Source organism: Rana temporaria, chromosome 3, assembly GCF_905171775.1.
Source record: "Rana temporaria chromosome 3, aRanTem1.1, whole genome shotgun sequence".
In the NCBI taxonomy this organism is placed as follows: domain Eukaryota; kingdom Metazoa; phylum Chordata; class Amphibia; order Anura; family Ranidae; genus Rana; species Rana temporaria.
In genome coordinates this window covers 459,977,311-459,991,578 of record NC_053491.1, presented here as the reverse complement: position 1 = coordinate 459,991,578, position 14,268 = coordinate 459,977,311, and the positions used below count along the sequence as shown (strand labels likewise).

At 44.5% G+C, this 14,268-nt stretch overlaps 1 protein-coding gene across 1 annotated transcript in view; it reads left to right on the top strand.

Annotated features, from left to right (window-relative positions):
• The window catches only part of AP4M1 (adaptor related protein complex 4 subunit mu 1), a 69,966-nt gene that overhangs the window by 27,592 nt on the left and 28,106 nt on the right, over window positions 1-14,268 (top strand). The window contains exons 8-10 of the mRNA XM_040346755.1: window positions 5,853-5,915; window positions 6,037-6,103; window positions 8,843-8,896. Coding sequence (XP_040202689.1) covers window positions 5,853-5,915; window positions 6,037-6,103; window positions 8,843-8,896 — 184 coding nt within the window. The remainder of the gene's footprint in view (window positions 1-5,852; window positions 5,916-6,036; window positions 6,104-8,842; window positions 8,897-14,268) is intronic.

Here is a 14,268-nt window from a genome sequence, read left to right as displayed (position 1 = left end):
GCTGTCCCCTGAGTCCCCTGCTCTATGTGTTTGCAATCGACCCCTTCATCAGGAGGCTAGAGAGCGGCATGTTGTGTGGGGTACCAGTGGGTCTCCCGGGTGAGCCGCCATTGAGGGTTGTTGCTTATGCGGACGATGTATCGGTGATTGTCACTGGGACGGATGAGGCGGAGGAGGTGGTCTCTCTGACATCACGGTATTCTGAAGCATCGGGCTCCAAGATCAATCAGGAAAAGAGCGAAGTTTTCTGGATGGGAAAGGAAGGTGAGGGGTTTGATCTCCCGGACACCTTTCCAGTGCCCCGGGAAAGAATTAAGATACTAGGCATTGAATTTGGACCCGGCGATTATGGCCTCAAAAACTGGGAAGGCAGACTGGAAATTGCCAATGCTAAGGTGGTTAACTGGAAGAGATGGAAGTTATCTATGAGGGAAAGGGTTGATCTGATTAAGACCTACCTGATTCCGATCTTCTTGTATGTCAGCTTTGTCTGCATCTTGCCAGTGTCTCTCTATGCTAGGATCAGTAGTGTGTTCTTCCAGATGCTGTGGGGGAACAGACTGAACCCCATCAAGAGGAATGTCACCTACCTATCCAGGAGGGAGGGTGGCTTAGGTATGGTCAACCCAATTCTTTTCTTTTCACTGCTATTTCTCAAGTTTAACATTGGTAGTATGCTTGCAGTGGAACCTCCTGGATGGGCAGGCATATTTAGATCTTGGTTTAGTCCTTTTCTGCGACTTTGGGAAGAAGGTGGCCAAGTGAAGAATCGCAGGGGTCATCGTGGTCAGCTACCAGCCTATGTAGCTCCGTGCCTGAAGTTACTGCGGCAGTGGCGATTGTCGGCTGAAGATCTCAGATCGGTTCCGAGGAAAGACCTTATGAGTCGAGTCTTGAGCGAAGTCTTTCATGACCCACTGGCCTTAAGGGATTGCCCAGGCCCAGTTTTGAGGGTGGGGTTGAGACTGATTAATTTGGATAGAATACCTCCTAAATTTAGGGATCTGGCCTGGTTGTGCTTCCATGGGAGGCTCTATGTTCGGGGCAATTTGAAATTCCGCAGTGGGGTGGATCGTAGCTGTCCTCGGGAGGAGTGTGCAGGTGAGGAGGAGACTATGGACCATTTTCTGCTTCGTTGCCCTTTTAACATAGAAGTGTACAAACAGGTGGGGCGGGCGCTCGGTGTTCCTTTCCTCTCCAGGCTGGGTTATGCCGAGTGGGTGTACGGAGCATTCAGTACCGGTGGAGGTTTTTGTTTGGATACACTTTTTTTAGTTAGCCTAGTGGTCCGTTATTTCACCTGGAACGCACGGTGTCAGGTCAGCATTCGGCAAAAAATCCTTCCTGTTGAGGTGGTGGTGTATGACATTGTGCATGAGGTGGGGAAGATTCGGGGGCTTGAGAGAGACAAGCGGGGTCAGGGGGCTTGGCTGAAGGCGTGGAGGGGTTTCAAGCCTCCCTGACTGCCAGGAGTCTCTTTCCCGGGTGTGGCTGTCTGTCTCTTATCACCCTAGATTATTATTTTTGATACATTTTTGATAAATGGCTGCGTACATAGGTGACGGGTTGTGCCTCTTAGGCCCTCTCTGCTGCTTTGTGTAAATAGTTTTGTAGTAATGTTTTGGTAGTGGTGTATAGTGTATATATTGTATATATTCTGAACCCGGATGTGTATTCCTTGGATTTATGTTTGAAGTTTTGTACTATAGTTATGTTTTTTACTTTTGTATAAAATTGGTTGCTTGATTCTTTTCAATAAAAGATCAATAGTGCCCATCATTGGTGTCAGTGGGAGGAATAGTGCCCATCATTGGTGTCAGTGTGAGGAATAGTGTCCTATCATTGGTGTCAGTGGGAGGAATAGTGCCCATCATTGGTGTCAGTGGGAGGAATAGTGTCCATCATTGGTGTCAGTGGGAGGAATAGTGCCCCATCATTGGTGTCAGTGGGAGGAATAGTGCCCATCATTGGTGTCAGTGGGAGGAATAGTGCCCATCATTGGTGTCAGTGGGAGGAATAGTGTCCATCATTGGTGTCAGCAGCAGGAATTATGCCTCAAGGGCCTGGATAAAGGCAAGCAAAGGGCCACATCTGGAGACCACTGGCCTAGAGCATGGTAATGGACCTTGTAGTTTGGGGGAAATTCTGTAGAAACAATAAATGTGAAATGAGGTTCATTGTAAATTGTCCTGCATGTCACCCTTTAGCTGGCTTGCAGGTGAATCTGGACCTGGCTCTTTCTTGCATCAATGTCATTCATTCGTAAAAGCAGCACAAGAGGCATTTTAGCTTTTAAATATGTAGTTACATGACAACGGCAGCTAGAACAATAATAGCTCGCAAATGGAGAGAAAGGAGAAGCCCAAATATAGCAGATTGGATATGTGAAATGAACGAAATACAATATATGGAAAAACAGATAAGAGAAGAATGATAAATAAATAGTCAAACGCCAGTAATATGGCAAAAATGGGACGAATTTCGGTTCTCGGAAGGGATGAAAGAATATATATATAAATGAAAATCAGGAGAAATATGAAGAGGAAATGTAAATGAAGTAAAATATGGGAGAGGAATGAGGGAGAAACGGGGGTAAATTCCTTCTTTTTTTGGGGGATGTGAGGATGATAGTAGGAACATGTGTAGTGAAATGTATTTTGTTTTAATGATAAAGTAACTAATAGATATTCATCAAGATTCTGTATACTTGAATAATTAAACGGAATAATGTATATTGTAAATGAATCTTGTATAAATGAAATATATTTTTTTTTGTATTTGGGAAAAAGATCAATAAAAAGAAATTGAAAACAAATAAATATGTAGTTAGCCATATTAGCAGTAAAGAAAAAATTGCATTAGCTTACATGAACAGCGCCCGTGCTGAGGAATGGAACCCAGAAGCTAGTGGAGATTGCTGGAGTAGTGGTGCCTACTACAGTGATTTCCAGCTTCCAGGGGAATCGTGGGTATATGCATACTCACATTGGACCAATGTAACTATGTAAAAATATCCATAGCTGGACGATTCCCCTGGAAGCTTGAAATCACTGCAGAGGCAAGCACTGGATTCACAAAGCACTTGCTCTCACTTGCTGTTAAAGATACGCTGGGTTTCCTCGGCGTAAGCCAGCGTAGGTGGAAGTGGGCGTGAGCCATGCTAATGAGGCGTGACCCCATGCAAATGATGGGCCAAGCGTCATAGAAGTACTTAAAATGAACGGCGCATGCACCGTCCCGTGGCCGCATCCCTGTGCGCCTGCTCAGAATCACATCGGAACTACTCCCTAAGATACGACGTATCACTGCCTACGACGTGAACGTAACCTACGCCTAGTCATATTCACGTACAACGTAAACTACAAAAGATACGATGGCTTGTGTTCCCTGGTCCATACCTTTGCATGAGTTGCGCCTCCTATATGGGGAATAACTTTACACCGGACGTACGACTTACGCAAACCGCGTATATTATGTGCCGGGCGCAACTACGTTCGTGAATCGGCGTATCTCCCTCATTTGCATAGAAAATCAATGGGAGCGGCAAATGCGCCCAGCGTAAATATGCGCCCACGATACGACGGCGTAGGAAAGTTACGTCGGTCGGATGAAGCCTATTTTCAGGCGTATCTCAGTTTATGGGCACGGCGCATAGATATGACGGCGCATACTTACACTTACGCAGTGTATCTGGAGATAAGTCGGTGTAAGTGCATTGTGCTTCCGGGCCATAGTGTTTTTTGTTGGTATGATATCATAAGCGTTAGGGGTTCAGGTGTGGCTAAAGGTATAGTTTAGGGCTTATGTTGAAGTTAAAGGCTAGGTTTGGTGGAGAGGCTGAGGTTAAAGTGAACACGTGTTTTGCCCATGCAGAAGTATGTAACAGGTTCACTTTAATATCCCCTTCGAATAGTTTACATTCCTTCCACGTAGCAGCACTAATGCTTATCGCCTGGCCACTCAGGCACCCAGCAGCTGTCACATGTGATGGGAGGAAAGGTCTAAACCCTGTGTAAGCTCCAAGTCGTGACATGGATACTGTTGATTTGTTGCACTTGGACTTTGCACTGGGTGAGGCCCAATCATGATACAGGTGAAACTCCAAAAATTTGAATATAGTGAAAAAGTTCATTTATTTCACTAATGCACCTTAAAAGGTGAAACTAATATATGAGAGAGACTCATTACATGCAAAGCAAGATAGTTCAAGCCGTGATTTGTCATAATTGTGATGATTATGGCTTAGAGCTCATGAAAACCCCAAATCCACAATCTCAGAAAATTAGAATATTGTGAAAAGGTTCAATATTCTAGGCTCAAATTGTCCCACTCTAATCAGCTGAATAAGCCATAACACCTGCAAAGGGTTCCTGAGCCTTTAAATGGTCTCTCAGTCTGGTTCAGTAGGAATCACAATCATGGGAAAGACTGCTAACCTGACAGTTGTGCAGAAAAACATCATCGACACCCTCCATAAGGAGGGAAAGCCTCAAAAGGCAATTGCAAAAAAAGTTTGATGTTCCCAAAGTGCTGTATCAAAGCACATTAATAGAAAGATATGTGGAAGGGAAAAGTGTGGAAGAAAAAGGTGCACAAGCAGCAGGGATGACCGCAGCCTGGAGAGGATTGTCAGGAAAAGGCCATTCAAAAGTGTTGGGGACTTTCACAAGGAGTGGACTGGGGCTGGAGTCAGAGCATCAAGAGTCACCACACACAGACGGATCCTGGACATGGTCTTCAAATGTTGTATTCCTCTTGTCAGGCCTCCTGAACAACAAACAACATCAGAAGCGTCTTACCCGGGCTAAAGAAAAACACACCTGGTCTGGTGCTCAGTGGTCCAAAGTCCTATTTTCTGATCAGAGCAAATTTTGCATCTCATTTGGAAACCAAGGAGTCGGAGTATGGAGGAAGAATGGAGAGGCACACACTGCAAGATGCTTGAAGTCCAGTGTGAAGTTTCCACAGTCTGTGGTGATTTGGAAGGCCATGTGCTGGTGTTGGTCCTCTGTGCTCCATTAAGTCCGGGGTCACCGCAGCCGCCTACCAGGAGATTTTGGAGCACTTCATGCTTCCTTCCTCAGACAAGCTCTATGGGGATGCTGACTTCATTTTCCAGCAGGACTTGGCACCTCCCCACACTGCCAAAAGCACCAAAACCTGGTTCAATGACCGTGGGATTACTGTGCTTGATTGGCCGCCTGACCTGAACCCCATAGAGAATCTATCGGGCATTGCCAAGAGAAAGATGAGAGACATGAGACCCAACAATGCAGAAGAGCTGAAGGCCACTATTGAAGCCTCCTGGTCTTCCATAACACCTCAGCAGTGGCACAGGCTGATTGCTTCCATGCCACGCCGCATTGAGGGGCCCAAACCAAGTACTGAGTACATATGCATGCTTCTACTTTTCAGAGGTCCGATATTGTTCTATGTACAATCCTTGTTTTATTGATTGCATGTAATATTCTAATTTTCTGAGATTGTGGATTTGGGGTTTTCATGAGCTGTAAGCCATAATCATCACAATTATGACAAATCACGGCTTGAACGCTTTGCATGTAATGAGTCTCATATATTAGTTTCACCTTTTAAGTTGCATTAGTGAAATAAATGAACTTTTGCACAATATTCTAATTTTTCGAGTATCACCAGTAGTATATATGCTTGGATGGATCAAAGAGAGTTTGATGTTGGGTTGGAGCCGCTTTATCTTTCTAGCTTGTGTCTGTCTGTTGTGCCGGAGCCCTCGTCTGTTTGGCCTTCTCTCCACACAGCAGTAGGTGTCTGAGTGCTCGGTGTGTAAGGAAAGGCCCAAATAAACCAAAGCCCTCTTTTCTCCTCTATACCAGAGTGATCAGAACGAGATCTTCTTGGATGTCATAGAGCGCATGACCGTGGCCATTGGCACAAATGTAAGTATTCTTTACACATCCTGCTATACCCGATCCTTCTAATACAAGAATCACAGCTGTCCAGTTTTTCTTTAGCATTAGAGGCAAGCTGATTCGTCTGATTTAACCCTTTCTTTTACAGGGTACTCTGTTGAAAGCCGACCTTCAGGGCGAACTGCGACTGAAAAGTTTCTACCCAAACTGCCCAGGTTAGTAGACTTTACCCTTTGCCTCCTGAATGGAGGGAAAACTAACAAGTACACTTAAAGCGGTTGTAAACCGCATAAACTTTTTTTTTTTTTTTTAAACCTGCAAGGCAAAATGCATAATCCGCTAGTATGCACTGCATACTAGCTGATTATGAAATACTTACCTCGGAACGAGGTGAATTACACTTACCTGGTTCACGCCGAGCGAGATGTCATCTTGCTCCGGCGTGTCTTCCGGGTATCGCCACTCCAGCGCTGTGATTGGCTGGAGCGGCGATGACGTCACTCCCACGCGTGCGCACGGGAGATTTAAAATCGGCAGGGTCCGGCAGATGCCGGTCCTTTCTCCGTGGATTCCCCCCTGCGCATGCGCCGCCCGCATTGCGAGGGGAATATCTCCTAAACCGTACATGTTTAGGAGATATTCTTTATACCTACAGGTAAGCCTTATTATAGGCTTACCTGTAGGTAAAAGTGAAAAAGTGGGTTTGCAACCACTTTAATCCCCCCTCCCGTGCAGCCTACTCACCATTCTCTCACCCCCCCCCCCCCCCCTGCCAGTCACCGGAGTTCAGCTTTTCGGGGGGGAAGGAAACTGTGCTGTTTAAGCTATGGGTCACTAAGCTTTGGACTCTTCCCCTGTGACAGCATTGGTGCTTGTTGATTGGTCCAACACTGTCACATACCTGGAAGTACTGGGTATTTATTTCAATACCTGAACTGTAGACATTGGGGAAAAGAATGGTACATTTGCGCAGCTGGGGAAGAGAAGGGGATTAAAGCATGCATGTTGCTTTTCCTTACTTGGATAAAGTACAGTTTTTGGGCCAGTTCACAAAAGATTTTTTTCTGCACAAATGGCATGCACAGTGTTTTCCATGCATTCCAATGGCTCTAGTTCACACCATGCAGTCAGTTTCCGGTCAGTTTCTGCACCGGAAACTGACTGCATGGGGTGAAGTAGAGCCATTGGAATACATGGAATGCATTTTTTAGTGCAGAAAAAACGCACACGGAACTGCATCTGGTGTGAACTGGCCCTTTAAAGTATAAGTTCACCCTTTCACAGAAAATTAAAAGGTGAATGAACACCCTACACCCACCCTCTCCCTGCTGCACTTACCTCCATAGGTGATGAGCTGTTACTGTCCATGCAGCAGGTGCAGCGGTCCTGGGATTTGAAAGCTCTCTGGGGGTTATTTACGAAAGGCAAGCCCCTGAGACAGCCGATTGAAAAATTGGCTTGGGTGAGGACACCGCTGGATTTGTGGACAGGTAAGTGCCCTAACATTGAAAGTCAGCAGCTACATTATTTGTAGCTGCTGACTTAATATTTGTTCTGAAGGAGCCTGGAGCTCCTTTTAAATGTTTAAAGCAAATTCTCCTATCCATGTCTCCATGCTTTTATTTTGTTGAGAAATCACTTTGAAAAACACCCCCTTAGCATTTCTGCCCGTGGCCATCTTGAGTAAGGGCACATGATTCACGTAGCATTTACTTCCTGGAATCCATCTGCCCTTAGCTCAAGCATGCATGTAGGAGAGTGTGCATAGCTGAGAAAACCCCTCCTGAAGACTCCTGGGGCCAGATCCACGTACCCTGGCGCATCTTTCCGTCGGGCGTAGCGTATCTCTTGCCGCCGTAACTTACATATTTAAAGAATGCGCGCCGTAAGTTACGGCGGCGTAGTGTAATTTTGGCGGCGTAAGGGCGCGCAATTCAAATGGATGTGATGGGGGCGTGTTTTATGTAAATACGTCTTGACCCGACGTAAATGACGTTTTTTTTCAACTGCGCATGCGCCGTCCGTGGGGGTATCCCAGTGCGCATGCTCGAAATAAAACCGGAACAAGCCAATGTTTACGACAGTGACTTTATTCTACGCAAAGCCCTATTCGCGAACGACTTACGCAAACAACGTAACATTTTCAAAATTTGACGCGGGAACGACGGCCATACTTAACATAGGATACGCCTCATATAGCATGGGTAACTATACGCCGGAAAAAGCCGAACGCAAACGACGTAAAAAAATGCGCCGGCCGGACGTACATTCGTGGATCGCCGTACCTAGCTAATTTGCATACCCGACACGGAATTCGACGGAAACGCCACCTAGCGGCCAGCGTAAATATGCACCTACGATCCGACGGAGTACTAAGACGTACGCCAGTCGGATCGCTTCCTCATTCAGTCGTATCTTGTTTTGTGTATACAAAACAAAGATACGACGCAGGAACTTTGAAATTCCGCGGCGTATCAATAGATACGCCGGCGTAATTCTTTTGTGGATCTGGCCCCTGGGATGTATGACATCATTTGCCTAGGCAAGAAACCAGGAAGTAACTGACGAAATATAAATAAAATAAAAAAATTAAAACAGCTAAATAGGATATACCTTCCCATTGGTTTACTAATGCAGGTAACATGGGGATCAACTTTTATTGGGCGAGTGGCGTTCCACTTTAAATAATGCATTCTTCTGCATACTGACCTCATCTTGCGCCAGTCTCATGGCAATGAAAGCAGTTGCTACTGTAATAAACCAAGTGGAGAGGTGTCAAAATGAACATCATCTTACAAATGGTAAAGTAGTCCCTGTTGCTGTTCATTTTTGGCTCAGGTAGAAACCGGAACTAGAAAAAAAGAAATGTACTAATAAACCATGTGACTCGTAAAATACCACACGTTCAGTTTGAAGATTTGAAAACAACGCCCTCATTTCTGTTTGTTTTTCAGAGTTAAGAATTGGTGTGAGTGAAGAATTTTGCATTGGGAGTTCAGAATTGAGAGGTTAGTTTGTTCCATGCCTGCAATGTTATGCCAAACTAGAGAACATAAGACTGCAGTCTACGTACATTGGTTGAGTTTCAAAACAATCCTGAGTGGTATTATATGCAGAGGTGCCTGTAGATCTATAGGGTATAGGATTGCTGAAACTTCCTGAAAGTTTGTAAAACCTTACAGACTATTCAAACACCTCGAGATGGGACCAAGTATTGGGCACCCCAAAACATTGAGAGTGTCCACCTAAGAATTTTCATGGAGACATTCATATTCTCCACAGGAGTGTAATTAAATTATGATGAAGTCATGTGATTTGATGATGCAACGCGTTGGGAGGAGCTGGTGATGTTATGTCTCTAACCCATAAGTGTGCGGGTGGCCATTTTGTTGGAGTTTATCTAGAGCACTGTGCAGCATTACAGGCCTCCCGACTGTCCAGAGCACTGTGTGTATTACAGGCCTCCACAGACTGTCCAGAGCACTGTGTGCATTACATACCACCTCAGACCGTCCAGAGCACTGTGCAGCATTACAGGCCTCCCGATCCTCCAGAGCAGTGTGCATTACGGGCCTCCACAGACCGTCTAGACTGTGTACATTACAGCCCTCCTCAGACCAATGTGCATTAGTCCTCCTCAGACCGTCCAAAGCACTGTGTGCATTACAAGCCACCTCAGCCCATCCAGAGCACTGTGTACATTACAGCCCTCCTCATACCACTGTCCAGAGCACTGTGTGCATTACAGCCCTCCTCAGACCACTGTCCAGAGCACTGTGTACATTACAGCCCTCCTCAGACCACTGTCCAGAGCACTGTGTGCATTACAGCCCTCCTCAGACCATCCAGAGCACTGTGTACATTACAGCTTTCCTCAGACCACTGTCCAGAGCACTGTGAGCATTACAGGCCTCCTCAGACCGTCCAAAGCACTGTGGATTGGAGGAGGACGTAGAGGGCGGTGAAGTTTGGGGAAATTACTAGGAGTTAGGATTTAGTTCAGGGGCCTCCCAACTGTGGCCCATGGACCAAATCTCCAGCCCGCTGCAAGATTTTTTACGGCCCTCTGATGTAAGGAGAAACTCTGATGGGGACTCTCATCTAAGGAGGAACTGTGATGTAAGGGGGACTCCAATGTAAGGTGGCCTTGATATAAAGGAGCATCTGATGTATACTGGTTCTGATGATGACTCTAATGTAAGGGAGGATCTGATGAGGACTTTGATGGTGTCTCTAATGTAAGAGAGGATCCGATGGAAACTCTGATGTAGGGGGGTTTTGATGGTGACGCTAATGTAAGGGAGAATCTGATGGGCTCACGTTTATTTGGCATTTCTTTGCTTTGTTTTGCTGAAAATGTTCTAAATGATATCATGCTGATTACAAAAAACGCCAAGTAAAACGTCTTTATTTAAATTTGACTCCTTTACAAAACAGTTTTTGTTCTGCCCTGCTTTAATTTAATATTGTAATATACTGTATAAAAGATGAAATATTGATTACTTCATCGCCAGTCATTTATTCTTTGGTGCTGCACACATCGAACATACAGATTTATAAAAATGTATAAAAATGTATTACGGTATGTCTTCCTTGCCAACAGCAGTTGGCTCAGTGCCTGGTCCAGAAGTTTGTACAGAGCCAGAGGATAAAATTACAGATTAAATTGCTTGCAATGTCCTTCAGTTTACTGGCATGGGAGTTTATCTTTTATGAGATATTTGCAAAGAAAAAAAATTCTGCACTTCTAAAAGGGAGAACAAAGGTGCAGTGCTCCCTTATTACACCCCTGTTAAAATATCAGGTTTCTGTGATGTAAAAAAAAAATAGACAAAGATGAATAGTTTTAGAACTTTTTCCACCTTTAAATGTGACCTATAAACTGTACAACTCAATTGAAGTAAAAATTGGGAGTAAAAATAAAAAAATGTGTTTGCATAAGTGTGCACAGCCTTTTATAACTGGGGATGTAGCTGTGTTCAGAATTAAGCAATCACATTCAAACTCATGTTAAATAGGAGTCGGTACACACCTGCCATCATTTAAAGTGCCTCTGATTAACCCCAAATACATTTCAACTGTTCGAAGTAGGTCTTTCCTGACATTTTCTTAGTCGCAGCCTACAGCAAAATTCATGGTCTGCAGAGAGCTTCCAAAGCATCAGAGGAATCTCATTGTTAAAAGGTTTCAGTCAGGAGAAGAGTACAAAAGAATTTCCAAGGCATTAGATATACCATGGAACACAGTGAAGACCATCATCATCAGGTGGAGAAAATATGGCACAACAGGGACATTACCAAGAACTGGACGTCCCTCCGAAATTGATGAAAAGATGAGAAGAAAACTGGTCAGGGAGGCTGCCAAGAGGACTACAGCAAAATTAAAGGAGCTGCAGGAATATCTGCCAAGTACTGGCTGTGTGGTACATGTGACAACAATCTCCTGTATTCTTCATATGTCTGGACTATGGGGTAGAGTGGCAAGACAGAAGCCTTTTCTTACGAAAAAAAAAATCCAAGCCCGGCTAAATTTTGCAAAAACACATCTGTAATCTCCCAAAAGCATGTGGGGAAATGTGATATTGTCTGATGAAACCAAGAATGAACTTTTTGGCCATAATTCCAAAAGATAGGTTTGGGGCAAACAACACTGCGCATCACCAAATGAACACCATACCCACAGTGAAGCATGGTGGTGACAGCATCATGTTTTGGGGCTGTTTTTCATCAGCTGGAACAGGGGCCTTAGTCAAGGTAGAGGGAATTATGAACAGTTCCAAATACCAGTCAATATTGGCACAAGAACTTCAGGCTTCTGCTAGAAAGCTGAACATGAAGAGGAACTTCATCTTTCAGCATGACAACGCATCCAAATCAACAAAGGAATGGCTTTACCAGCAGAAGATTTGTTTTGGAATGGCCCAGCCAGAGCCCAGACCTGAATCCCATTAAAATGTGTGGGGTGATCTGAAGAGGGCTGTGCACAGATCTGACAGATTTGGAGTGTTTTTGAAAAGAAGAGTGGGCAAATATTGACAAGTCAAGATGTACCATGCTGATAGACTCATATCCAGAAAGACTGAGTGCTGTAATACAATCAAATGGTGCTTCAACAAAGTATTATGCCGCGTACAGATGGTCGTTTTTTGTGATGAAAAAAAACGACCCTTTTAAAAACGTCATTTAAAATGACCGTGTGTGGGGGAAAACGTCGTTTTATGTCTTCTGAAAAACGACAAAAAAAAATTCGAACATGCTTCAATTTTTTATGTTGTTTTTCTTTTTGTGTAATTTAAAATGATAGTGTGTGGGTAAAACGACGTTTAAAACAACGTTTTTAAACCCGCGCATGCTCAGAAGCAAGTTATGACGCAAGTTTGAATGGGACAGAGTGCCGCCGTACGTGCTGAACGTAACCGCGCTTTGCTAGAGCATTTTTAAAAAGCGATGGTGTGTAGGCAACGTCGTTAGTGTAAGGGTGTGCACACTTATGCAACCATATTATTTTATTTTTACTTCCAGCCACCTAAAAGATTTAATTTTTTTATTCAATTGAGTTGTACAGTTTATCAGTCACATTAAAGGTGAAAAGGTTCTGAAATGATTTATCTTTGTCTCATTTTTTTTTTTACATCACAGAAACCTGACATTTGAACAGGGGTGTGTAGACTTTTTATATCCACTGTATATCTGCAAATTTATACTTCAGTGTTGTGATTTCAGAAGCCAGCTACTATAAACCCAAAAACCCACTTCAGCCACAAGTTTTCCTGTGTATGTTCAGGACCACGCTGGTCATCCCTGATGGAGTAATGTATGCATCCAAGATGTGTGATCTGATCCAAATGTAGATCCACCCAAAGGGAAACAATTGTATCAGTACATTAACAGGGTACAGGGGTTGATGGAATGTTAGGACTTTGCCATGGGGGTACTCTGGTGTGAAGGGGGGGACTCTGACATGATGGGAGGACCTCAGAAGTGATATGGGAACTCTGACATGATTGGGGGATTTAGTGATGAGGGGGCTTCTTATGAGGTTTGGTGGGACCTCTGGCGTGAAGGTAATTTCATTGAAGCTGTTGTGTGCATCCTCCCAGGTTTCCCATTAATAAGTAACATTGCATTTTTTACATTTTAGACGAGGGTGCCTTGAGATGCTTTTAAAAACAGCCCCTTAACCACTTAAGGACCGGACCAATATGCTGCTAAATGACCCAAGGGGTTTTTACAATTCGGCACTGCGTCGCTTTAACAGACAATTGTGCGGTCGTGCGACGTGGCTCCCAAACAAAATTTGCGACCTTTTCTTCCCACAAATAGAGCTTTCTTTTGGTGGTATTTGATCGCCTCTGCGATTTTTTTTTTTTTTGCGCTATATACAAAAATAGAGCGACATTTTTGAAAAAAATCTATATTTTTTACTTTTTGTTATAAGAAAAATCAAATAAACTAAATTTTAGTCAAACATTTAGGCCAAAATTTATTCAGCCACATGTCTAGAGTAAAAAAAAAAAATCGCAATAAAAAAAAAATTAGCTACCTAGCGGCAACAGTGACACTAATACAGCGATCAGAAAAATGATCGCTTAGTGACACTGGCAATAGGGAGTGAAAGGGTTAACTAGGGCGGTGATCAAGGGGTTAAAACTTTATTAGGGGGGGGGTACGGGGGCTACCCTGGACCTAACACTAACTGCCTGTCACACTAACTGTCACACTGACACTAAATGCAGTGATCAGTACATATATGATCACTGCATTCAGTGACACTGTGACAGGGGGGGTGATCGCAAGGGGTTTAATGTGCCTATGTGTAGTGTGTGTCAGTGTAGTGTTGTGCAGACTCACTGTGTGATGTGATCTCTCCTCAGCGGCGGTTGAAAATACCGCCAAGAGGAGAGATCACATCACTTCCCCCTTCCTGTGTTTACACAGGAGGAGGAAGTGACACACGGGGGAGTGCTCGCATTGGCTGTGAGCGATCCGGAGGGGGCGGACAAAAACGAACAGCCGCCCCCTTGTCCCGGATCGCTCCTGAAGCCACGGGAACCGCCGCATGTACCGGGGGGGGGGGGGGTCCCGATCGGACCCCCGACCCACGTCTAGGCAGGGACGTACAGGTACGCCAATGTGCCTGTCTGTACCATTCTGCCGACGTAAATGTACATGCGGCGGTCCGGAAGCGGTTAAAGTGATTGGAAAGTCTAATTTATTTATCTTTTATAAAAAAAAAAAAAAACAGGGTTATGCTAACCTGCTCTGTGCAATGGTATTGCACAGAGCCACCATTTACCCCGTCTTTTGGGGTTCCCTGCTGGTGATCTTGGCTCCTCCTCTTCTGTGTCTCACCCCCCCCCCCCATAGTAAGTCAATTGCTA